Source organism: Paroedura picta, chromosome 9, assembly GCF_049243985.1.
Source record: "Paroedura picta isolate Pp20150507F chromosome 9, Ppicta_v3.0, whole genome shotgun sequence".
In the NCBI taxonomy this organism is placed as follows: Eukaryota; Metazoa; Chordata; class Lepidosauria; order Squamata; family Gekkonidae; genus Paroedura; species Paroedura picta.
The window spans coordinates 47248211-47275669 of NC_135377.1; the positions used below are offsets into that span (position 1 = coordinate 47248211).

General features: G+C 40.8%; 1 protein-coding gene across 3 annotated transcripts in view; it reads right to left on the bottom strand.

Annotated features, from left to right (window-relative positions):
• Nucleotides 1-27459, bottom strand: part of MYOM1 (myomesin 1) — a 93565-nt gene that overhangs the window by 57863 nt on the left and 8243 nt on the right. Inside the window, exons 3-8 of one of the 3 annotated variants that reach the window (XM_077352667.1) lie at nucleotides 26329-26450; nucleotides 23991-24407; nucleotides 10972-11109; nucleotides 3843-4050; nucleotides 2397-2554; nucleotides 203-295 (exon numbers count right to left, since the gene is read on the bottom strand). In XM_077352667.1, the coding sequence (XP_077208782.1) occupies nucleotides 203-295; nucleotides 2397-2554; nucleotides 3843-4050; nucleotides 10972-11109; nucleotides 23991-24373 (980 nt within the window). In that variant the 5' untranslated portion in view covers nucleotides 24374-24407; nucleotides 26329-26450. Of the gene's footprint in view, nucleotides 1-202; nucleotides 296-2396; nucleotides 2555-3842; nucleotides 4051-10971; nucleotides 11110-23990; nucleotides 24408-26328; nucleotides 26552-27459 lie in introns of those variants that run through there. The other 2 variants (XM_077352666.1, XM_077352668.1) reach the window with 2 other exon arrangements.

The window sequence follows — 27459 nt, forward strand, 5'->3', positions numbered from 1 at the left end:
CAATATTTGTAAGACAACCATTCATGATAGTCACAGTCCAACAGTAACACACACTAGATGAATCAGTCACAAGCTTTTTGACATTACTAACTTCATAAAATTATCTTCAAAAGATACAGACACAAATATAGAAATTCTAAAACTAAGGATACAATTCTAAACCAGTGGGGATAAATGTACTAATTATGGGCTATTTGCTTACTTGTTAATTTCCAGAGAATGCATCCCATATCGACTTTCAATTACATATTTGCCAGGATTAGCATGGACATTGATGGGCACATTGTTTTTGTACCTATAAAGCAACAACAAAATTGTAGCTGTAATACAATGAAGCTAAGATATACAGAATAAATAACTGTAGAATCAGTTTTAGGATGGATGAGTAACAAGCTGAAATTTAACACCAACAAAATGGAGAAAATATGGGGTAGGACAGGGGATCAGGCCTGGGAATGTGGACATCTACTGATCTGGATGGGGCTGCACTCTCCCTAAAGGAGCAAGCTTATAGTCTGGGTGTGCTGCTGGACCCTGGCCTTCTGCTGGATAAACAGGTGGCAGTGGAGGCCAGAGGTGCCTTTCACCAGCTTCAGCCATTCCTGGACAGAAAAGAAAGTGATGCATCTACATTATTGTGGTAACATTTAAATCAGGTTACTGCAATGTGCTTTACATGGGACTGCCCTTAAAAATTATCTAGAAAGTACAGTTGATACAGAATGTTACGGGAATGTTGACGAGTGGATGTAGGGACGGGTGGCTCCCAGTTGAATTCCAGATTAAATGTAAGGTTTTGGTAATCACCTGTAAGGCCATACGCGGTCTGGACCCAGTGTATCTGAGAGACTGCTTCCCTGCCCATACCCCCAGAAGAACTCTATGTTCCGCCACCTCCAACTGGCTACGGATCCCTGGTCCCAAAGAGGAACATTGGACCTCAAAAAGAGCCAGGCCTTGTTTTCAGTCCTGGCACCCACCTGGTGGAATGAGTTCCCCAATGAGATCAGGGCCCTTCCTGAACTTCCACAATTCTGCAGGGCCTGCAAAAGGGAGCTCTTCCACCAGGCATTCGCTTGAGGCCAACTGACTCGGAACATCTACAGGTTCCCCCCCCCCCCACCAGACTGAGAGGTAAAACCTACTGAGGTTGTTTGTTGAAATGCTGTTCTAGCTGAGATGTTATTGTTATTTGTTATATTGATATCTGTTATATTGTTATTGTTATACTGATATTGTTCTATGTAAATGTTCTATATATTTTATGTAAACCACCCAGAACCGTAGGAAGGGGCGGTATAAAAATCTAAATCAATAAAAATAAATAAATAAAATACATATCACTTCAGTCTTGTTCTATCTACACTGGCTCATAGTTTGCTTCCATAATTAAATGTGCTGATACTGACCTTTAAAGCCCTGTATGGTTTGGAACTAGCATACCTGAAGACTTACTTCTTTTCTAGATTCTAGCACTTTTGGGTTTCAATAAATATAAATAATATATTTATTGATGTCTTCCACATAGGATGTGATGTTGTGGTTTTCTTATTGTTAGTATGACTGCAAATAAGGCACAGCAGCAATAGGGCTTCCGCAATGTGGGCTTCGCATAGTGTATCTGTCTTGGGCTTCTTGGAAGTAGCCACTAGCCCCAGGCTACTGAGGCTTTTGAATTAAAAAAAAAATGATATATCATCATAATAAGTGTAGCAGGTTCTCTGAACTTCCAGATTTATTTTCCTTTTTTCTTTTTTAAAACCGTAAATCTGTAATCCTTTCCCTTGTGAAGATATGTCCCTTTCCTTATATCTGTGCAAGAGAAGGTGACAGTTTTCCTTTTTAAAAAGAAAATGAAAGTTGGGAATAAATAGAATGCTATATCAAAGATATACAATGGTATATCAAAATAACAATGTTCTAGAGCTGATTATTTTAAAAAGGCCTCCAGTAGTTGGGCAGGAATTGCCTGCCGTGGAGGCAAGGTCAGGAAAAATGGTTGACATGTGGACCAGAAAATCCAGATTTTCCCATGCACACAGCAGTCATCCAAGCTTTACTACAATTTCCCCCAAAATTTTTGGAGCAAAGTAACTTTGTGAATAATTGGAGAAAAAGCCAGGGAAACCCCTAGAGGTGCACTGATGGACTATAATACTGGGGGGGAAGCAGAATAAATCCTGCTTTCTCAATGCATTGAACAGATTATCCATGTGGATAATATCTCTAATGCTAGTCCCATTTTTATATACTCCTCTGATCTCTATGTAGTTGATATTTTTATGCTTGAATACTCTAGGTTTTATACAATTGCATGACATTTGTGTACCCCTTTGATGTTTTAAAGAAAAACAAATAATTAAACCAACACATAATCTTGATATAACGAAACCTACCATGTAAGTCGAGGCTCCGGCCAGCCAGTGACAGTGCAATGTAGTTTGACATTCTGTTTTTCCCAGATAGTGTGGGAGCGAGGCTTGATAACAAATTCAGGAGCATGTAACAGACTATCCTCATTAAGTTTCCGGTGAAATTCTTCTGTCTCTCTTAACTGCAAAAGACATGTTTGATTTTAAAATGTATTATTTAAATTTACTGAGTCTCCTAACAAAGAGGTAAAAATATCAAAGGCATTATGGAAAATATATATAAAATCACTCTTTTTCACATATCCACTTTTTCAGAGATAAGTCATAAAGGTAAAGGTAAAGGTATCCCCTGTGCAAGCACCGGGTCATGTCTGACCTTTGGGGTGACGCCCTTTAGCGTTTTCATGGCAGGCTCAATATGGGGTGGTTTGCCAGTGCCTTCCCCAGTCATTACCGTTTACCCCCCAGCAAGCTGGGTACTCATTTTACCGACCTCGGAAGGATGGAAGGCTGAGTCAACCTTGAGCCGGCTGCTGGGATTGAACTCCCAGCCTCATGGGCAGAGCTTTATAGACAGCATGTCTGCTGCCTTACCACTCTGCGCCACAAGAGGCTCTAGTTTTCTTTGGCAGCTTGTTAAACTGCTATGCTTCATTTTGTTCTTAAAGAATGCATAAGCACTATTCAATATTACTAAATGAGGCACAGTGGTTACAGTGCTGAATTAGGATCTGTGAGACCCAGGTTTTAATTCCCAAGAAGGCTGAGGACCATTGAGGCAACAAACCCAGCAGATTCAGGGCCTTTCTGTAAGGTCTGATCAGCCCTGAGGAATAAGGTCAAGTGGCCACAGATGCAGTTTTGCACCTGACAATTCATGGTTTCTTTCTTTCAAGAAAAAATGCATACAATAAATATTTTATATAGGACCTGTCCAAAAAGGTTGTAGGACTTTGCCATAATAAGTAATATCTCTCTGTAACATTAAAACAGGAAAAGTTTAGCAAATGAATTAAGACATATTGAATATTTCTCATAGAAATAAAATTAATGGAAGTAGAACATACAAAGCAAACAAGTACGACACATAAACGTTTGATCCAGCTATTTTGCAATTTTTATAATTAGGATTCAAAATACAAAACTAACCAAATTGGAATCATGAGATGGCCTAATTATTTGCTACAAGTAAAAAGAAATTACAGCAAAAAAAAAACACTCAAAAGCATTGGTGAGCTGACTTGTTTGACATCAGTTAATGAAAACTGCTAGTCAGATAAGTATACTAAATTATACAAACAGGGAGACTCTTATGGCTACAATCCAGTGTTATTTAAGCATCTTTATGTCCCATTTATTTAAGCAAATAAAGCAACATGATACAAAGCTTACTTAAATGGCTGAATCATGCCCATGTTTTAATTACTTCTGTGTAAGAAAATTCACATGGATGAATCAGTGATTTAGTACCGTTTTCTTTAGGGCTGTCCGTTCAGCTGTCTGTCGTACTGCCACTTTTCTTGATATATTTTTTTCTTCTTCCACAGAAGATGAAGTTATCTTTTTGGTTGCACTAATTCCTTCACCAGTTGCAAAAAGGTTCCTTCTAGCAATATATGCAGCACTTTCCTTAATTCTTTCTTCTTCTGTGTCTGTAATTCCACTGACATGAGTTTGTCTAAAAGAATTAAGAATATATTCCATCATATATTGGAGAGAAGACAAAAGGTTTTATATTGATAATTGTTGACAGCTTAGCCTCTTCATTTCTAAATGTAATGGCCCTTTACAGTCTTCGAATAGGAAGAGACCACTTCATCTCCTTTCTGGTGGGAAAGACACCAGAAGATGTCAATTTTAGCAATATGATCACTGTTTTTGATGTCATGTTGATTTTATGACAAATAAACCTCCCACCATGGTCACTTTATTGTATTTCTGAAGAGTTCAGACAAGAAACTGTCAAACTTTTGTTTTAGATATAGAATTTCACAAAAATAATTAAAAGTACAGGAAGAAATTATAGCAATTATTTGATTCTGTTATAACTTGTTAATCACCATTACTCATCTTCTAAGAAAAGGGATGCTGAGTTTCAATATCTGGAAGTTCTTTCTCTTAACTCAAATATTTTGGGCCTCATTCTATGAACATCATCCTATTTACTCAATGATGAGAGAAATATATTATCAGCATGTTCAAGGGAAATTAATTTTACATTATATGAGGTAAGTAACAACTGAGTTGTGATCAGCCCTAGCCCAAACGAAGCTCTAATTGCTGAAAACTAATCTGCTAGTGATGATCAGTATGTAAAATGACAGCTAGCTATAACAATTTCTTAATCAGGAAAAAGACATAATATCAAGTACTTCAAGAAGTTCATGGTTAAGGTTAGCAGTATCATAGTATCTCTATCTTTGATGTCAGCAAAAGTTGGCTTCGGAATACTTTAAAAGGACAGAAGCTGTTTTTTAAAATCTCTTCAGCAATTGTGGCCTATTAAATTTTTCTAGTAGCCATGTAGTAAAACAGGGCTGAATTACAAAAGATATTGGAAATCTGAGATGTCTCAGATTTCTGTGAACAGAAGCTTTGTTTAAATCTGACTGGAGGCACTATGTGTGCTTTTCCTGATATAAATAAGCTTTCTGGAGACACTACTTGACCCAGTAGCAAAAACATGGGGAAATCGGGAGACAAAAAGCCGTGAGGAGGCAGAGGGAAAACATAGGAAGGGTCTCCCATGAGGAGGCTTGCAAACGCACAGCTTAAACCGCGCATTTGCAAGCAGGAGGCAGCGTGAGTTTTGCACCTCCATGTGGAATCAATCTATGTTTTCCCTTTCAAGACAAGTAGCATCTCCAGTAGCATCTCCAGGGAGGGGCCTTCTATGGGGAAAGACAAGAGGTGGATGGGTAAAAAGTCCGGTAGCACTGAACTGCAGTCCTAGACCAGCATGTTTCCTATCCTATGCCAGCTATTTAGAGAATTTAAAAGAGAAAGAAGGCCTGACAACAGTTATCTGAATTCGTATCTCAGTTGTCCTAGACAAATTTGTATTCTTACATAATTAATAATGAATATATCTCCATAGGAATAAAATCACAATTAAACTTAATCAAATGTAACAATAAGATGAACATTGAAACTCTTAACATTAACTCTTAATATTGATAACAATTACAATTTAACCATCACTGAACATTAAAAAAAAACCCATTGAGTTCAATAAGCAAGCATGGGTATAGTAGTCAGAGTGTTGGATTGGAGAGATCTAGGGTCAAATACCCATGGTGCTATAAAGGTCACAGAGTAACCTTGGACTTATTCCTCTCTTAGCCTCACTTACCTCACGTGGTGGTTGTAAAGATAAAAGGGAGGAGGATAGAAAAGTATTGTAAATGGCTTTGGGTCCCCATTGGAAAGAAAAGTGTTGTAAAGATGAAACTGCTTAACTTCATCTGCTTTTCAAACTAATACTTTACTTATGTTTCCTTTTTTACTGTTGGAAAATGGAGGTCGAAAGAATGATTGACCTTCTACCATTCTGAGGTTATTGTCTGCCATCTCACAGATACAGGTCCAGCTTGGTCTGCTGGCTCCTAACCAAAATAGCAGCAAATGTGTCAGCTCCAAGGAGATTGGTGATTTATTTTGTAAAAATATACTGCCTTTTCTCAACGCACAAACTGCTGATGGAAAGCTGCAATCTAATCCAGCAAGAGAATTTAGATATGATTTACAATTTGCACGTGGCTGAGTGAGTCTGGACTATTATCTTTCAGAGAATAAATAGTTGGCATGGATGTTACATACTACATCCCATTCTGGCTCAGAAGCACACCCTTTATGCCATCAGTCATATGACAATAGATCAAATGAGTTTTTCAGCGCCTTAAGAAATACTTATATAAGATATATATAGAAAAGGGATGTAAAAGGGATCTAAAAATGCAGAAGTGATGGCACTCCTTTTTTCCAGCCTATTTAGCCCTAATAATTCTTAAGCAGCTAGCTAAAGCTCATTGATTATGTTCCCCAGAGAACATTGTGATCTACAGAAATTTGCTAGTGATCCCTGACCCCAGAGAAATTCTTCTGGCCTCCTGCTTGGTGGAATGAGCTATCAACTGAGATCCAGGACCTGATGGAGCTAGCTAACCGCAGGGCCTGTAAAAGAGTGCTCTTCCGCCAGGTGTATGGTTGAGGCCAGGAAACGGAAAACGGAAAACAAAAATCTCTGGGCCTCCCTCTACTTCTCTCCTCTCCCAACTTGACATCTCTAAGTACATCAGTTACTCCCACCATAGGAGGGTTTTTTTGGCGGGGGGGGGGGGTGTTTATATAAAAACACCAGTGCAGCAGCAATGGGAAGAAACAGTGATAAGAATTTTTTAAACTATGTTTTTAATGAATGCTTGCTCAAGGTATTGTTCAGCCCAGTTCTGGGGTTTTGGGAACTAGCAGCTTCTTTGTCCTCAGCTCTCTGAGGTGTAAGATAAGAGAGGGACTGTTTCCGCACTAAGGATATTGTTCAAATTTGCATTTTTAAAGTGTCAACTTTTTTGTCTGTCTTCACACTGAAATCCGCTTCTTCAGGTGCAGTCCCGAACTGCCCCCTCACTTGTTTCACAGCAAAGGAGACCCCAGGAAACTGGATTTCATCTTTTAAAGCAGGATTTAACAGGGTCTAAATCAGTGGAGAAATGCCTGCGTTTGCCTGTTCAGTGGAGAAATGCCTGCATTTGGGTTTTTTGCTGCACTCGCCATTTTGAGTGTATGGACACACTCCTTTCCTTGTCACCAATAGCATATCACTGTGGTTTCTCAAAGCCTGAAGAATGTTTCAGGGGTTTCTCAATGGTAAAAAAGTTGTGAAATGCCGCTCTAACCTAAGGCAGGATACCACCTATTGACTTTAATGGATTTGAAAGGGCAAAAGTTTGCTTAGGATTGTTTTCAGACCTGTAGCCAGAGGTTTTTTTTGTTGGGGAAGGCTTTTTGTTAAGAAGGCACTTGAGGTACCAAAAAGTACAGCAGCTGCAAAGACACATTTGGGGGGTTGCATTTTTATAGGGAAACAGCATAACAAAAACCAGAGTTATAAATTAAAAAAAATCCTGGATTAAATAGAGAAGGAGAGAGAATCAGTGGAAATTATCCCCCCCCCCTTCCAATTCTTACATCATTCAGGCTACATCACCCTGCCAGGTTGTGTGCAGAACTCCATCACCAAGGTCAGGAAGGCAGGTCACACAGTGCTTCCTGGAATGGCACATTTGAACTTCAGCCAAACAGAATAGCAGCCCCAAGATGAGCTAAGAAAGTGGCAGGAGTTGCAGTAAGTTACCATTCCTCTAGCTATTATGTCTTCGTGTAGCAGCTGCTGGAGGCCAAGCACAGCAAGAGCTTCCAGCTGGGAAACTTGGTGTCCAGCAGGCAGCACCCAGATAGGCTGGTCTTGAGACACAAAATGCCTTGAACATCCCATGTGAGTGAATTGTTTGTTTGTTCACGCAAGTACCTTAGCTCAGCTATGTTCCGTGTTTCTCTGCAGCTGGCTGGCTATCCAATACCTGTCTGTTGTATTGCCATCTCCATTGCTTTCACTAGCACCAAGTGTTCCTCAAGCCCCACTCTTCTACTTATTTGCATAGGAGGAGATGTGCCCTTGGTACGACCGTTGTGGTGACCTCTTTCAAGGCTGTTTGATGGGGCAGGGCATGTTTGGGATGGGGTGTTGCATTTGCCAGCTCCTCTACCATGGCTACAGGCCTGAGTACTTTCATTAGTCATCAGGCAGGCATATTGATGGATTCTAGACATGATCATTTGCTCTCTGCTAGTTCAGACTTATTGTAGATAGTTGGTTTGCATTCCTGTGGAATGGTAACTGCTGCAAGAGTTGTGACCTGTAAAGCTCCATCACTGTGGCATAGTAATTCTGACCTCATACTTCTTTTTTACATGAAAACAAATCCAAGAGAAAATCTTTTACACTGCAAAGAATCAGGAACAGTCCAATAGATTATAAAGGGGAAGGTAATTTGAGATAGTACATTCAACTCAGAAAAAAGTTAATATATTAAATATTAAACACCTTTTCTATGTCCTTCAAAGTCCATTGCCCAGTTATTTTTACAGTTCAAAAATGTTTGTTCAGGTCACTTATATAATCACTTGTTATTTATAAAAAGGTCCCTGTCCTGCCTAAAGACACAGTCTAAAAAAAGGTGAGACAAAAATTGTTGGGACTTGGAGGGGAACAGGGAAATAGTCAAAATGTGTGTATCATCAGCAATCTGTGATTGGATCCCCAAGGACGTAATCCATCCTTTAAAACAGCCCAATATGGAACAGGGTTACAGCTCCAGGGAAAGCATGTCACTCCTGCATTAACAACTGAAAGGAGAGGCAGCCAATCTGCTCCAAGCAGGGATAAGTTTCAGCATGTATGTAATGTTGGCCATGTAAAGAATGCATCTGACTCAGCAGGTGCAAAGTAGTGGCAAACAGGGAGTAACTGTGGGCTCAACAAGCAGGTCACTTTAATGACCCAACCATGACCCAGGAGTGTACATGCCTACTTCTCCAGCAATCAAGAAGGTTTTGCTTACATATTGGACAGGAACAAAAGTAGTTGCAAGTGACATTGTGTAAGTTACACATGTAGTTTATTATCAAGGTACAATTCAGTCATTACCCAGTAGCAATTGGGCTATTGGCAGTCTCAGTGCTGCTCAACACAGCATTCAAAACAAATATTTAACAACAGCAACAAAGCCATCTGAGAAGGGAGCTCTACTTGCAGAGAAATGAGTTCAATTAAGCACCTTTATTTTATTCCATCCTTTCTCCGCGGAATTCAGGGCAATACACATGAATCTTTCTCGTTTCCATTTTATCTTCACAAGATCACTGAGAAGTAGAGTGAAAATGGTCCATAGATACCCCACAGTCTTCATGATAAGCTAGGTTCTTAACCCAAGGCTCTGACCACTACACAACAAAATTTGCTCACTCTAGGCAGGTTTGACTAGTAATCATATTCTTGCCAATTCTCAGCATCTTCCATGCAGGGAAGTATCATACCTACAATATTCTGTTAGCAACATGAAAGTAAAAGTATGGACATGTATGAGAACGCCAAACAATTAAAACTGGTGACAGAGGTCCTGTTTCTCAGTCCCCTGGCTTCAGAAGTGAGCAGACCTCTCCGACAGGACCTTTTTTGTCATAGTGCACTGCTTGCAGAAAGCCTTCCCTATCTGTCTAATTCCACATATGATATCTCTGTACCAGATAACATATGGATATATGGTTTTATATATGCGTATGATATCTCTGCACCAAGCTTTTTGTTGATTTGTGTATTTTAAGGCAGCATTTTTCAGACTGTTTTCATTGTCAGGTTTTCTACTGTTTTAATTCTTGTATAACTAGTGTAAAACTTTTAATTTCTACATGGTGCTACATTATTAATATTTATTTATTTTTAGATTTTTATCCTGCCCTTTCCCAGGGGACTCAGGGCAGCTTACAACAAAGTCAAAATAATAATGAAATGTAATTTCAGTTTTAAAAATCTAACATTCAGTTTTCAAATTTATACTAATCTAATTGTAAAAAACCTATGGCCACCTCTTCTTTCCACAAAACACCAAATTTTCCTGAATTGCTGGTTTCCACTGGTCCTTCCCCACAGCCCGGCAAACAGTTGATCTGTGGAAAGAAGTCTCTTTATGGATAAGGTGTTCATTGGGCTGTGTGTAGAGATGGTGGTTTGATGTTTGTCAGGCTATGGGGGTTGGGTTGGTGTCAACTCAGGGGGCATTTCACTCCCTTCTGTCTGCTGTCTGTGGAAACCCCAGGCTGCGGAAACTCCACTGTACCCTCTCCTGTCTGCTGGCCATGGAAAACCCAAGGAGCATTTCACCTCAGCTGTCTGCTGGTTGTGACTTTCCATGGCCAGCAGAAAGGAGGGGGAGAAGCGCCTGTTAGGGGACACTTCATCCTCTCCTGTCTGCTGGCTGTAGAAACCCCGGAGTCTCTTCACTCCCTCCTGTCTTCTACTTGCAGCTTTTCTGGGCCCGCAGAAAGGATGCCTATTAGGGTAAAGGATAAGGAGGCCACTTATGTGGCTGCAGACAGGCATAAGAAACTGTTCTGGAGACCTTCAATCAGAAGGAATCTTGTTCTACAATGTTCCTTTTATCAGAACGTTTAGTTTTTGATGGCAAAAGTTTCATAAGACACCATGTCCCAGGGGAAAGAAAAGAAAATTCAACGGTCTTTTGCCTTGGCTTTTACACTGAAATGCCCATGTCCATTGCTCCACAGCATACATCTACCATGTAACATATTCATATTATCAGAGGTCTTGATTTAAAAAATAAAAACATTTTTCATTAAAGATATTATAAGACATAGAAATAATCACATTATCTATTTTTCTAGGTCTTCCTTATCTATAAAACAAAAGTTGACATGAAGGACTTTGTTATGTTAATATTTATATTCTAAAGATGTAGCAACATACATTACTCTTTATCTGTTCTTTCCGTTTCCTACCCATAAAATCAAAAAAGAGACATACCTTCCTGTGAACACAGGTACTACATAATCAACAACTGTGTTTTCTTTTTCCTCAGACAGTAAACTTTGCTTAGCCCGTTTTGCTTTGGGACTTAATTTTAGAGACTGCTCTCCTCTCGTTATACTGGAATCCTTTAACCTGAAATAAAGACCATACAATTAGATTCACAAAAAGATTTGTCTCACAAACATCTTGAAAGGCATTCTAAAATCAATGTAAATACTCCATAAATTAGAAAGTTTGTTTATTTACAAATAGACAAGTTGAAGATTTGGAGAGCAGACAGACTCCAGAAGGTAAAGTTCATCTTTCAGTCAGCCTCAGCTTTCTCAAAGCAATAGTACACACAGTACACTTGGAGACTTCTCACCAATGTTCCTTCTAAGACCGTTTATGCACTGGAGGTTTCATGCTGGGCTGTAGGCTGGAGTTTTACTCGTGGCAGTTTGCCCCCACCTCATCCTGTGCCCACATGGGGGAGCATTTGGCCTGGTGCAGCTCATCCGCCCCCTATTTTTGCTCCTGCACGGGAGCTGGGGCAGTGAAGTTCCCAGTGCATAAACGGTCTAAGCTGTGCACATGAGTGGCTGCTCATTAACACAGGAAAGGTAATTGAGCCACAGTCTGGAGCCACACAGTGTCTTGCACTACTTATTGTCCATTTTAAGATTACAGCAGTTATATTCTGTTCAGGATGTGAGTCTAGCTGGCCATATTAGCATTTCTTAAGAGATAGCTGAGTCTGGAAAGCCATTGACTAACTTCTTCCTCCCTGCCTGTTCTCTGTCTAGTGGGGAAAAGACTGTTAAAATGCTGGAATGGTTTCATCAATTAGATGGGAATGAATTAATTTTAAATATGTTTTTAAAAATAACTTTACTAATTATCAGGAGATATAACTATATATGGTCATATTGACCCATTCTCCCAAAATGGCCAACAATGGGCCAGAAGAGGGTGAGAAGGGGAGGGGTCCTGGTCATACAAATCCTTGCTGGCTGAGGTTCATCACATGATAGCGACTGGAGTTCAGAGAGGCAAGTACTCTAATTTTAACTTGACTATGTGGGGGGCACAGAGCAGCATAGCCCTGGTTTGATCCTATTTTTAATGTGTAAAGGGGTTGGGGATGGCATAGATCTGCCCCAGCCCTCTTTCAGAAGGCTTTCACTGCAAACTTCCTTTGGTGAAGAGCAAACTGGTAGCTAGCCTAGAGTGAAGGTATAGTTGTCTTCACAAATCACCTGAAAATATTTCTTTGCTATCACTTTCTGTGCTGTGGGAGTGGCTTGGTGATGTTACATCCATTGGAAGTGTCTGGGTGATGTAACTTCTGATTATATGTGATTTTCAGGACATGGCAGGAAGATGTTGCCTGATGACATCACTTGTGAGGTTTCTCAAAGCCTGAAGAATATTTTGGGGTTTCTTAATGGTAAAAAGATTGAGAAAGGCTGGTCTAGCAGAATTGTAAAAAACAATTTCGTCTATTAAACTACACAAAAGTCTAGAGAAATAACTACCTTTTTACTTTGTACAACTAACAGAATCTGTGACCATAAAACATATAACAGGGCTGCACACCGCAAACAGTTCCTTGGGGCTTAATGGATCTTAACTGGAGCGAAATGGGCTGACCCCACTCTGTGATATTACCATTGTGAAGAGGATGCAGGTGGGCTTGTAGCTGCAATGTCTGAAGCCTCAGAGATGCTACAGTTGCTATGACAACAGATTGTCAGAGAACTGAAAATCTCTCAGATGCTCTGGGAATTAATCAGAACTCCATTTCTTAGCTCAGAGAACATCTGAGAAGCAGCATTCTGACCCATCCTCAAGGGAAGATTATTGTCTCCTCTCTGTCAGGGAGAGTTGCAATTATTATTATTATTATTATTATTTACTTATTTGTATAATTAAATGTCCATACCGCCACTCCCAAATTAGCCGGCTCATGCCAGTTCACAACTTAAGTAAAACTTCCATCGATAAAAACGCAACTATTTAAGACATCCCAAGATAGAATACCCCAAAATATAAATTAAAACAACAAGATGGCGGATTAAAACAAAGAGTTCTGACAGGGCTCACAGTTCTTCCGGGAGCTCACTCTACCAGGTTAGGGCCAGGACCGAAAAGGCCCTGGCCCAAGTTGAGGCCAGACACGCATTCAAGAAGGCAGGAGGGCATGAGAAGTGGGCTAAAGGGAGTGGAAAGCCCCCCTGCCAGAGGCGACAGGGCTTTGCGGTCCACAGGGAGGCTACAAACTCCCCCCAGCCCCCTCCCAGCAGGAGCATACCTGCAGGCCGCAAAGCCCTGTCGCTGCCAATCTCCTCGTGGGTGACATTGGAGGCTGCAGCCGCAAGGCTTCTAGCAGGCAAGGAGAGTGGGTGGCTGGAGGGGAAGGGCCAATCAGGGTGGACCTGGATGGTTGGGCCCTGGACAGTCTCCTCCCAAGAGGCTGTTTCCCAAATATATAATGGAGTGAAATAGTGTTAAGGATGGTTGTGGAAGTCACATGCTTTGCTGAAGAATAATACAGTAGTGCAGAGTTACATAATCTATGCACAAATATAGGGTTAAATGGATTTGATTAATCAATATAATAAACATTTTTTGTGTTTGCGTTATTATTTGTTTGTTTATTTATTAAATTTGTATCCTGCCCCTGACTTGCATCTTGGGATAGCTAACAACGTTATTAAAATACTATACACATCCTTATCCATTCTTTCTCTTTATATTTGTGAAACAGCCTGGGGGTGGAACGTGTCTGGCTGTCCAAGTTGTAATAGGGCCAATCAGGGTACAGCCAGAAAAGCTAGCTGCACCCTGATTGGCCCTACCCCTGCAGCTCCCATCCAATTTGGCCCATGGAGCAGGAGGTGAGTAAATGATTTTTGTGATAGGACTGTCAACCAGTTTTGTAGATCTCAGCAATGCTGTTAACAACATCAACTACTATTTGTTGTTGTTAGTAACAGATTTTTTTTCATGAAGGGAAGCATATTTCTGCAATTTGTAAAATTTAAGAGTTATATCTCCAGATGTGCTATAGGGCAGAAATACAACAGCAATATGGGGGTGCCTGATTAGAAACAGATGCTGAACAAAATTTTGATAATTATTTTTGATAGTTCTAGGAATATGTTCTTTTAGGAGAACTGAGATCAGAATGCTGCCAACAGAAATTAAACTATATTTGTGTCATTGTGATTAGTGGACAAAATAATATGTATGAACACAGATGCCTAAAATTTGCTTAACTAAATAATTAAAATGACAGTGACTGATCAAAGTAGTTCAAGAAGCTGCTATAACTGATATGACTTCTTAGTAAATTGTTTTTATGAAATTAGGATAGATATTGCCAAACTGTGATTCAACTAATCTGAGAGAGATTATCCCTTTTGACCCCCATAAGGATGGCTTAGAAGTCATGTTTAAGTATAATAATAGAGATTTAGCTAATTGCCCAGTTATTTGCCTAATAAGTAGATTTTCAAACTAAACGTATTTCACCAGTAATTCATCTGTGTAGATTTCCTGGCTGCCACTTTTTGCCTGCAAAAGAGTTAGGAGGATTTATTTGTTGGGAGAAAGTGGTGGCTAGGAGGAAGGAAGCTCTGCCCTCCCACCTGCTTGACCACTGGCAATAATCCTAGACCTGTGGTTTCATCATAAAACATCATGGTGAGGGAGGGATTAACATTTCATTTCTATAGCACTTTTAGAGTATATCTTCTGAGGGCTCTGCCAGGCCTTGCACCAAGCTAATTTCATAGCATCTACTGTACTTGTATTTCAATGTCTGAAATTCCAAATCAACCAAAACAAATGCAGTCTTTTTCAATTACCACTTCCTTCCTGCCTGCTAATTTTTCAGTGCCAAACCATGAGTCCTCAAGGGACAAAGCCCAAGAACCATGAATAGAATGAAAATAGCTATTACACAAATGCTTATGCAAATGTTGCAGAACTGTTCACACAGTAAATGGATCCATAGCTATTCATACATGTTTACATGGGCAAGAGGTTATGCAAACTATTATGCAAACTATTGCACTAGTGAGAGCAGATCTTTAGATTATTTACTATTTTCAAATATTCTGCAGCAAAGGAAAAAGAGTATTTCCTTAAGTAGAAGACACCTTTACATGTGGAAGTGCTGTCTGCTTAGTATCATAAATGTTCTTAAGGTCATAATCAGTAATCCAAAGGAGAGGCAAGCCACCCGTATTCATAATGGATAGGTCTGAAATTTAACAGTTTTACTTGGATCATACACATTAGTAACAACAGAAAAACGAGATAAACTAGAACTATCCATGACAGACCTGGATAGTTTGGCCTGGAAAATGTACACATTTGTCTAAAAAACATTTCAAAGGTCATGAGGCTGTTCTTCTTGAAACCAGAGAGCAAAGAGTGATAGGTCCCGCCATTGCTCTGGGGAGATTCTGTTCCACATACCAGGTAAGAAGCATCTGATTGCAACATATCAGTTGAAGGGCAAGATTTGCAATCTGCTTTTGGGAATCCTGATAGCTATGGGCTCTTAATGACCATAGGTTACTAATAGAGGCATGCTTTTAGAAAGCATTTCAGGATACAATGAGCTAGGGCAAATTTATAAAACTGCTGCTATGGCACAGTGACAAACCCAAAGAACTATTCAGTTGAAAAAACAAATCTCAGAAATTATTTCAGGGACTGAAAGCTTTTGCACCATTCTTCAGAGTATTTCATCCTGTGCCTTTGGCAAAATGCCTCTTGTCCTTGGCACATTCCTACTTAACAAAAGAGATCTCACTGACACCAGCTACTAAGCAATGGCACTTTCTCATCTCAAATGAACTCCCAGTGATGTATCTAAACCCACATTTAATGTACCTCCTTATCACCTTGACCTTTCCTCCTTTTCCTTATCTGGAAGAGTTCCTGAAACCTATTCCAGACACCCCTCCACATACCCAATCAGAAGGCTCGGTTCTGACCTCTTCGAAATTCTGCCCCTCTTGCCAGGTACAGGGAAAACAAATGCTGTGTTTTCTATTATCCTGCAATATATCTGGTAGATCCCCAGTTTGTGCTTAATTGTCAGATGTTGAGGCTTTTTCTGGATCTGAGCCAGTTATCGCAAATCAATTGCACAGTTTTAGATCATTTCAAGAAAATGACATTGGGCAGTCAGACAGGCAGATGATATTTTGCTGTTCGTCATGTGTGATGGTAGTCAAGTCAAGTCTTTATTATTACGGTACTAGACCAGTAGTCATGTGTGATGGTAAAGAAATGCAAGAAATAATCTTTAACAATGGGATCGCTGTTGAAATAACTCATTAAGGGCTAAATGAGTGGAGAGTGGGCGTTGCCAGTCCGAGGCAGGGCCCAATCAGGATGTGCAAAGAGCATCTCAGTTCGGCCCTGCCTCAGACAAGCCATGCCCACTCTCCACCCACCCAGCTGTCCACGGGCTCTCTGCCAGCATTGCTGGCAGCCACTCCCCAGGACACATGCAAGTGCCCTGGGAGTGGGGCCTCCATTGCCGTTGGGCTGGGAAGCCTCCGGGGGGGGATTTCCTTTCTCCCTTGGGCCAGGTAGCCTCCCCCCCAAAAAATGATCAGAAAGCCTGGGGGAAGCCTCCCTTCTCCCCCATGCCCTTCCTGTCATTTTAAAATGGCACCATGGATGGGAGCCAGCTCAGGGAGAGGACTTTCTTTCTTTCTTTCTTTCTTTCTTTCTTTCTTTCTTTCTTTCTTTCTTTCTTTCTTTCTTTCTTTCTTTCTTTCTTTCTTTCTTTCTTTCTTTCTTTCTTTCTTTCTTTCTTTCTTTCTTTCTCCTTCCCTTCCATCTTTGTTCCTGTCTAGCTCCTGCTGCATTCCTGTCTGCAGCAGGCTTTTTTTACTAGTCTATATACATAAAGAGTGATTCTTACTTCTGACAACATGCTGATGGTTCCAAAGATTCCTATTGGTGGAATCTCCCCCTCCCCCAAAGCCAATTGCTGCTCTTGCTCAGGATTCTGCACCCCCTTCCTTCCTTCTGGCTTGCTCTGAAGAGAGCCTCTAACAGCCCCTCACCGAGGCAAGGGGGGTGTTTCCAAGAGAAACGCAGGGGAGTCTGTGGACATGGATGTGCTTTCCCCTTGAGGGGGGAAAGCTTTCCCCATCTGCCTAACAGTTGGCTGACAGGGAGGCCACAGAAAAGCCCTTTCACACTTAAAATACTGCTGTGGCCAGCCTCGCTGCTCAAGGGCAGATGCAGCCAAGCCATGCATGTCCTTTCTCCACAACTCTCTGAATGTTTGAGGCTTACTGGGCAAGGGAACTGAGAAAAATGCTCTACTTGTACTTGCTGACAGAAAGAGCTGCATGGATAGAGGGGAATATGAGCAGAAGAAGAAAGAGAAGAAGAAGCAATTTTGGTTTTATACCCTGCTTTTCACTACCTGAAGGAGTCTCAAAGCGCTTACAATTATCTTCCCTTCCTCTCCTCTTCTTCAGGCCACTCACCCCAGTGGAGTGTCTGCTTTTAAACAACACTGTATCACAGGAGTCAGGGGACCTACATACTCCCCCATCTCATATCTTACTCCAGTGCTAACTGTCTGGCTGCAGCACTGGAAGTCAGCTGGGCAAGAAGAAAAATGTTGAAAGAAATGGAGTGCAGCAAAGTGGTACAGGGCAGGGTTCAATTCCCTTTGCCCAGTTTTTGTTTTTTGTAAAAGATCACACATATGCAACCACCTTATACCAAAACAGACCATTGGTCCATCTAGGTCTGTATTGTCTACTCAGACTGGCAGCAGCTCTCTCAGGTCAAGGCCTTTCATATCACCTCACTTGTAACTGCTCTCCACAGTCTCAAGCAGTGTTTTTTCTTATCACCTACAGCCTGGTCCTTTTAATTGGAGATTGAACCTGGGACTTTCTGCATGTCATAAAGATGCTCTACCCTTGAGCCATAGGTTCTCTCCATGACTCTATCCCAGGATCCTCGGACCTGATGTTTTCTTCTATTCACCTGCAGTTTGATAAGGATCATATCACTGATGATGAGTTCAGTTCTGTAGAAAGTCACCTTAGTTAGAATGGAAATGGGGCTTTGAAATTTAAGATTTGCTTTCCATTGAAATCAGTGCCAAGAACTATCAGATTGGTTTCCTAAGATGACTAGATTTCTGCCTGATCCTGAAGAGCCCAACCCAAGTTTTTTTTTTTTTTTTTTTAAATGACAGAAGAACTGCCATTGCTGGGCAGATGCTGGTTAATTGCTGAGCTGTCTTTGATCACAACTTCCCTTGAATGTGGTATTATAGGGTTTGGAGGAATTTTTTTGGATGATCATCATGTAAAAGATAATAGAGTAACTTTGTTCCATGCATTGGGTCTGATCATCTGACAGTGGCATAGCCTGAACTCTGAAGGGTCAAGTTGAGAACATTACAAATATTGGATACAATCCATTAACAAGTTTAGAGCACATAAAGAGCTGTGTAAGACATTCAGCACATCGAGAAGCATGCTGAGTACATTCCAGTCAACAAACCTTGATGCACATTTTGTACAGTCCAAATCCCACCCTAGCTTTCTGCAGTATAACACTGGAAGCACATAAAAAAGTAAATGCAAACTCTCAATAGACTACAAAAAAGCAATATCTATATATAACTCTCAACATGGTCTTCTTTGTAGATTCTTAAATTTGTGTACTGAGACCATATAGAGAAGGGAAAATCTTGACAGCAAGATTTACAGAAAACTATGCATAGTTTTAAAATGAAGGAGGGTTAAATTCTCCTGAAACAGAAGAACATGTTATCTCTGCAAACACAGACAACATAAATTTACTATCAGCAGAGAGTAGAAAAAGCTCAGGTACCCTGCTGTAATCCACTGCTGTCGCCTGCAGAATCCAGTGACATGTACAGAATCCCAACACTGTTAATTTTATATTCTGGAAAACAATCTTCTTGCCCTTATGGATTGGAAGAAATGAAAATGTGCTGCTTAAGGCACAAAATATATGCACAGTACTACCAGTAATCAAGAAAAGGACTACCGAGAACCACCAGGGGCGCCATAAAGAAAGCTGGACTTCAGTTCAGCTCTTAAGCCATGCCGAGGGTCAGGGGCTTATGCACCTGGCTGACCTGAACAGATACGCAAATCTGCTCACCGGTCGCCCCAGGAACCGGGAACGGTGACCTGAGGGTCCTACAGATCCGTAGGGAGAAGCAAGATCTCCCTGGATTAATAGCGGCTTGAGCTCAAGGTCAAGATGGCGTCTTAGTTGCAAACAACTTTACAAGCTTGAAACGACCAGCCGACCTCACATTCTTCCCAGATCATCATTTACCAGATCGATAGGAGCAGAACCTGACAGAAGCTGGAACCTACAACAGTAAGAATTGAAAGCTTTCTGGCTTTTCTCTCTCTCCTCTCACAAGCTCTTCCCTCCCCCCCCTCAACCAATTTACAAGCGAATTCCTTCTTTTCCTGAGTGAGAGACTCCCAGCTAATTACACCCATTAACCAAACAAAGAGAGTGCCTTGAAGATTTATGGGTGAACGTTCAGTGGGAGAATTTGACTTGATACGGAGATCGATAAACTGATAATTTGGGATCGCTCGTGCTCCCGCGAGACCTCACGAGACTTTCTGTTTATAGTTTGTGACTGCCTAGAACTATGGAAGAATTAACTAAAGCACAGCTTTTTCATTTGTTATGCAAAGGAAACTCAGAGATACTGAAAGCAGTCAATAAGCTGGAAAAGGAAATTCATGGGACTAAGGGGGAGCTTTTGGATGGAGCCCAAGATCCGGAGAGACCAGCTGATGACGCAGCTCAGCTAACAGTAAATCAAGTGAAACTTCAATGTCTGGAAGTTAATCAACTGGAGGGAGAGAGTGCCAGAGATGTAAAAACCCAAAGTATCTTTAAAGAACCTGGGAAAACAGATTCATGGAAGGAAAGCACCAAAAACCTGGAAGTCTATTCAGAGCAGGAAATGACTTGGATCAGCAAAATAAAAAGAGTCTATTCAAAAGCGACAGCAACTAGGAAGCTATCAGGAGATACTTCTGTGCGACTAGAGGAAGAGATCCAGATTGACAAAGGATTCAAAGCCCCTTCAAAGGCGATTACAAGCAAGAATCAAGCAAGAGATTTCTCTGGCCCTGACAGAAGGACAATCAGAAACACTCTACTATGGAAAAAAATACAATTTCATTTTCTGCGACCACCTGAAAGATGAGCTGAACAATGGAGTATTCTCCTGGCTTCTTGTGAGAAAAAAAAAAAAAAAAAAAAAGCAGTAGCAACCTTTAGGACAGGTCTAATATATGAAGGGAACTGACTTTATATCACTTAAGACAATAATAGAATATATCCTTATAATAGATTATACCTTCCTATGTATCAACAACTACTCTGTTAAGAAAGATGGTAATAACTCCTAGATCAGGATTAATATGCAATGGGAATTGAATATGTATGTTAATATGTATGCCAAAAGAGGATGACAAACCATATTTTATAGGCATTAACAAGACAACAGTAGTAATTCTTGGGTTAGGGCCAACTTATGAAGGAGACTGACCTAATATCATTTAAGATAATAACAGAATGTATTCCTATAATAGATCTCATATGTACTAACAATCACTTGGCTAAGAAAAATGGTAAAAACTTTTAGACTAGGAATAATATGTGATGAGAACTAAATATCTATGTTAAAAGAGATGGCAAACCATATCAACTGGTCGCTTTCTCTTTACAACTTTTCTGTAAATGCTTCATATAATAATAAACAATAAAATTATTATAAAAAAAAAAAAGAAAAAAGAAAAGGACTACCATCTTAACTTGTGGCTCAGCTAAGGTTCTCTAACACTAATGACATTTAATGCACTGGTATTTGAGGCCCTCCATAATATACCTCTGCACATCAGTAGTTTACTGTTTTATAACAAACACCATGTGAAGCATTTTAAGTAGCAGCTGTAACGTGTATGTTGGCTTTGGATCTTAAGGACAAATTAATTAGGAATCAAATGACCAAGCACTCCCTCTTCACCAAACCATTACTGCACTCCTTATGATATTTGCTGAGTAAGCACATGGCATCTTATTACATATGAAAGGGGACATCCTCAAGTACACTCTTCAGCTGCTGGAGCAATGGGTCTCCTCTAACCAATGAACAGAAAAACTGCAGTGTCTGGCCATAAATGATGATAACCATATTGTCATAAAAGCCGAGAGCCGAGTTGAACCCTAGTAAATCAAAGCCAATGGTGGGGGGAAAGGAAGTTCTGCAGAATGGCCAAGAAGAACAGAAATTAAAGATATAACACTAATCCAGAAGCTTGAATTCCCATCACGCATGCATTTTCCCATAATAATTAAGAAATGTTTTCAAAACTAATTTATCAAAGGGTTTGATCTAAAGAACCACATAAAGAGGTTTGCTTCCCCTCCTCTTTTCTGCTACGTGCCCCTGTGCCACTAAAACAAATCTAGGGAAGAACGCAACCATGGAGACTGAGGAGGAAAAACTACCCAGCAACTTCTTACCTGGAAGCCCCATTGTCAGTGTACTGCATTGACAGTTGCAGCAAGAATGGAGCTTCCACAGAAAAGTAGAGCTGTGTGGGGCTTCCAGGTAAGAAGGCTTCCATGAGGAGTGAAGCAGCATGGAAACACTGTGATGCAGCACAGATTACTATAATTTGAGTAGAAAGTTCATGGTGATCATGACCTCCCCCCACTTCTGCACCAGCAGAAATGTTTTAATCTCGCAGAACACCTTTGATCCCAACCTATACATTTTTTGTTTCTACAGCAATCCCAGTTTTGCTTTGAAAGCTCATCATTAATGCTGTTTGCAGAGGCTGAAAATAACATGGCTATTTTACAAAGCTGGTCATATTTTCATCAACATCTGCAATTAAATTATAAAGGTCACCAAGTTATCACATGCCAGCCTAAATTCCAATCACAACAAATGAGGTAATTACTTATAACAAGATTCTCTTTTGAATCTGCTGAGAGGCCTGGGACACTGGAATACACTTGCTCTGGGGACCGGATTTCTACCACAAATGACACCTTGCTTCAGTGAGCTAACTATGCTGGGTTCTTAAGCAATAATACAGATGTCATAGGGTTGCCAGTTCTAGGTTGGAAAAGATCTGGAGATGGGGGTGGGGTAGAGTCTTGGGAAGGCAGAATGGGAGGGACCTCAATAAGACATAATTTCATAGAGTCTAGGGATGGGCACAAATTGTATTTTTGCAGTTCAGTTCATGGCTGCACCAAGAACTGAACCACAAAGTGAAATGCCAGTTCATGAACAAAAGTGGTTTGTATAAGTTTGTGAGCTATTTAATGTTTAATTTTTTTGCTCCCCGAAGGTGTTCCAGTGGGGCCTTGCTCATCCTCCATTGCTAGAAGGACCACTGAAAGCTAAACTCAACATTACAGTTTTTAAATAGCATTCCCCCCAACTTCACAGCCACTGCAGGGAAGGGCTGCTAAAAAAAATGGAGAGCCCAACGGTGGGGGAAGGAAGGGCTCCTGGAGTATCTATGCTTGTGTAGTTGCAGACTGAGAGAACTGCCCCAGCTTGGTTTTCACATGGCAAAGGGCTGAGGAAGAAGCTGGAGCTCTGTAATCCTTTCACTGTGGCACCAATCTGAGTTTGTTTAGGCTCTCCTAGTCAAAAAAGATGACATTTCCTCAGCTGATGTTTGACTGCAGGGAATACACGTTCGGTCTTGGAAAACCAGGAAACTAGACCCAACTCTTTAAAAACCGTAACATTTAGTTTGGTCCTGAGAGCTCCTGACAGCTTATGTAATATAAGACATTAAGGATATGAGGTAGAAATGAATCTGCATATTCATTTTTCTTTCTAAAATTGGATAGAACATTTCATATTTATCACCTCTGCTTCAATTTTCATGACTTCATTGTTTTGTAAAAATGTAGCACAGCTTTGGGGCCAAAAGGCAGGCGTTACACAGTTACTGAAATAAACCACCCTCCCCAAATGAAATGAAGCCATGAGATATGTTAAGAAACCACAGACATGGAATCTGCTTAACCCCTCTCCCTCTGGCACTTTCCCAATCAAAATCCTCTTCCCAAGTTCATTTACTCATGAAAAGGAGGGGGAAGATACCTATTTTCCTTATCAGTAGAAAAAAAAACAACTTCATACAAGAGGAATCTCCTCCTATTCCTCCACTTTTAATCTTCCACACAGGCTTTTACTTGATTTAAGAAAATCAGGAGACTATGACACAGGTCTACTGTGTAATGTATAATTTGGACCACAGAAAGCAAACAACAGAGGCAAAAGTGGTGTTATAAACCAGTGGTCTCCAACCTTTTTCCGGTTGGGGACCGGCGGGGCAACTGCCCTGCCCGCGCATGTGTGCATGCGCAGCCGGGCCGCACATGCGCAATGCGCGGCACAGCCCTGATTCCCTCTCCCCCCCTCCCGCAGTAAGAAGTTTTTTACTGCGGGGGGGCGGGGAGAGCTAACCGCGGCCCGGCGCCCTGGCCTTCGCGGCCCGGCAGTGGGCCGCGGACTGCAGGTTGGGGACCACTGTTATAAACCACTTTTTCCTTTAAGCTATGCCTACTTTGGAAGAAATGTAAAGCAAAATTAGCCTAAGAATATTTAATTGTTCCTGCAAATAAAAGCATGGAGTTGTAGATTACGGAATGTGATCCTGGCCTAACTGAACAGTTTCACATGAATTAGACTGTGTCAGGCCATTGGTCTGTCAAGGTTGCTATTGTCTGTTCTGCCTAACCGCAGCTCTCCATGGTCTTTGACATCTCCTACTATGTAATCCTTTAACTGGAGAGTCCAAGATTGAACCTGGGGCCTTCTTCATGTAAAGTTGAGCCCTGCTCTTTCCCCAAATTAAACCCAAAGGAAATTTTACTAGTAATTCAGTGGGCTGTTATTCCATTATTAGTCAAAAAAAAATTTGACCTACCCTCGATAAGTTTCATATCCAAGACGATAGGCTTCGGCTTTCTTATTGACCAGTTCAGATCCTAGACGGTAGGCTTCAGCTTTCTTGGTGAGTGATTCCGATCCAAGGCTGTAAGCTGCTGCTCTTTTACTGTGCGCTGATGTTCCATGGGCATAAGCTTCAGCCAGGTCATGGCTGGATACCATGGATTGTTGGTCATAAGATGCTGAACCATGGTGGTAGGCCAGTGCAGCTGCCTGACTGTAGGCGGAAGATCCTTGTGCGTAGATTGCAGATTTGCTTTTTTCTTCCTTTTGGTACTGACTTAGAGTGGATTCCAGCTCCTTGTGGCGATATGCACGATCAAAATGTTGATGATGTCTCTGGTAGAATGGTAATGACATCCTGGATTCCTTTTAGCTCACTTTTCACTTCACGCTTGGGATATATCATAAAAAATGCAGTTGTTAACGCACTTATAATATGAATTTCAATTACAAACACCAGAAGTTTTCAGTAAGTGTACATAATCCATCACATATTGAGGCTGCATAAAATTAACACGTAGATGGGTTGGTCAAGCTGTTAAGTTTAAACAGCTGGCAACCATTTCAGAGACCCATTTTGCTTCCTCCACCCCCCCTCCCCTTCCAAAGGGAGGGTAGTGAAAAGGATTGCTGGAATGGTTGCAAGTCATTTCAGCAGTCTCTTTCGCTTCCTTCCCTTTGGAAGAGTAGCTGATCAGTGGACTGGTCAACCCTTTAAGTTTAAATGGCTGCCAGCCTTTCAGGTTATAGCTGCCAAATATGTCCAAATAAAATCCAAAAAATGTATTGTTGAAGGCTTTTATGGCCGAAATCAACTGGCTTTTGTAGTTTTACACATATTGCTATGACAGACCTTTGAAGATGCCAACCACAGATGTAGGCAAAATGTTAGGTGCAAAAACTACCAGAACATGACCCCACAATCTGAGAAAACTACAAAAGCCAAAAGTCAAAAAAATAGAGAATCTGCATTTGGCTTTCAATATTTTTTTCTCTGTTTCGGTGATGCACTTGCACTGCCTAGTTGCCAACCTCCAGGTGGGGCCTGGCCATCTACAAGAATTACAACTGATTTCGAGAAGACAGAACTCAGCTTCCGTGTAGAAAATGGCTAATTTGGAGGCCACACTCTTTGACATTAAACAGTGCTAAGGTCTTTTCTCTCCCCAAATGCCACCTTCCTCATGCTCCATCCCAAATTTTCCAACCCAGAGTTGGCAACTCTTTCCAGATCCATTTTTTCTACCAGCAAAATAGGCAAGGCGGGCATTTTGAATGTTAGTGATTGCATTTGAGTACGTGTAGTCAAATTCCAATCTGTCTGTAGATAGATGGACTGATGGATGGCATTTCCCCTTACAATTTCTATATTCCTCGTGCCATTATAGTCTGGCTATTATCATATGCTGAAAAGGGTACATTAAGGCTTCGTAACACTCCAGGTTTACTTCAGTAGTTATCAGCTTTGAAGAGCCATCCCCATTTGTTTGTGAACACCTGTTGACTCTAACAGGAAAGTAAACCCCAGTTAAGCCTCTTGCATCTGAGGCTGGGTTCTCAGAGTCTGATGTAAAGTTCCAGCAGTATTCAGTCTGAACAATATTCATATGTTCTAGGAAAGGTAATCTGCTTTTGAAAAACCCTTTGGTAATTGCCACAACACATTTACAGAAGCATGCACAGTGCAGCAGAAATAGAGGTTGTATTTATAACCTATTTCTACAAGTAGGAACAAGTGCTTGCTCGCCATATTAAAAAACTGACATATAGAAACTCAAAAAGAATCTTATCTCTTTCATTAGTACTTCCAGAGAAATTCTGAAGCAAACAGAAAGCATTCCCAAGACAATTGTTACATTCTCTACAGAGAAACCAATACAACAAAACTTTCTTGTACAGTCATTCATTCAAGTCTCATTTGAAAAGTACTTCCACTATCTATTTTGATGGTTTAAATAGTGCAGTCCTAAGAACACTTTTCTTAATGTTCTTTGGAGTCTGAGTAAGCCCCATTGAACAAAATGTGACTTACTTCTGAGTAGACTTGTATAGGATTGGTCCCTAACAAAGAAGAGCAGAATGACACTGTTGTAAGCCCATTGACTTATAACCCTGTTTAGGATTGTGCTGTCAGCCTCTCGTGTCATTTTGCTTTATCCCTAAGAGTTGATTAAGATGCCTCCAATTTACTATCACATCGCACCCTCACCCCTGCTGAACTTGAAAGAAAAAAGGGCAAACATCAGTCCACATTTATAATATACATAACCAGTTTATTTGAGAAATAATGTCTCTGAACAGGGCATACTTACCAGGAGCCAAGCTGAGAATGATTTTGAAAAATTCAGTCGTGAAGTGGATGAATGGTAGGGAGAGAGAAATCCAACAAATGTTGAATCCGGTAAAGTGGCTGACAGGATCAGGGCTTCCCAGTCTAGAACAAAAATAAGGCCTGAAGTCAGTGGAATGTGAAGGCAACTGTCCCGACCTTTTATGGCTGGAAAGGCTGTTAAATATAGCTGCAGCAAAGAGGCAGAGGACTATCTCTGTGGAAAGATATGATGACAGCAGCTACAAATTCTCTCTCTCTCTCTCTCTCTCTCTCTCTCTCTCTCTCTCTCTCTCTCTCCTCAGTTCACTGCTTTGGTCAGCTCAAACATGACAATATGGTTGTGCTACTAAAATGTCATTGGTTTAAATAAAAAAGGGAAATGTTCTGCATCACAATCAGAACTTAGAAATAAGTTGCTAGTGTACCGACAGAAACCAAAGTACAGTGGTGTGGTATCAACAAGCAATTGTGTGCCAGATGGAATGACAGGATGCTTATCAACACTTGAGTTGATTTATCCTCTCTGAATAGAAACTGGTTTCAGAAAACAGCGGCTCAGGACTCTGGAGAGGTAATTAGTTTTGCATTTCAGTTCAGCTGATTAAAAATCGCTTTCTGCGGTTTCTTGACACTTTTTAATTCTCTTAGTTAAAGCAGGTTTCTAACCTCACTGAAGGCATTTAATTAAGTACAAGCAACACAACTAGAATTCTGAAGTCATGGGACTAGCTGGTTAGTTAATTAAGAATGTGAAATTCAGGCTTTATCTAGACATTATTACAATGTCCTTGTGTTTGTCAATCACACTTGCAATGGAAGTAATGCCCCTAAAACACAAACAAGCTGTTTTCTGTTTATGACCAATACATGCAGGGAAAAGTGGTTGTAGCCTCCCCACATGCTGTTATGAGTCCCCAAACCAACTAATGGAGCCACTAGGGTGACTTCTAGGGTTGCCATGTGTCTGGTTTTGGCTTAGATAGTCCAGTCTTCGTAATTTGCCAATTGGTCTGTGTGTCCCCCCTGTACCTTTTGGTCTGTATGATTGCTTCCTCTACTTGCTTTGGAATATCATGCATACCCCCACTTTTTATCCCACTGGCAACACCTC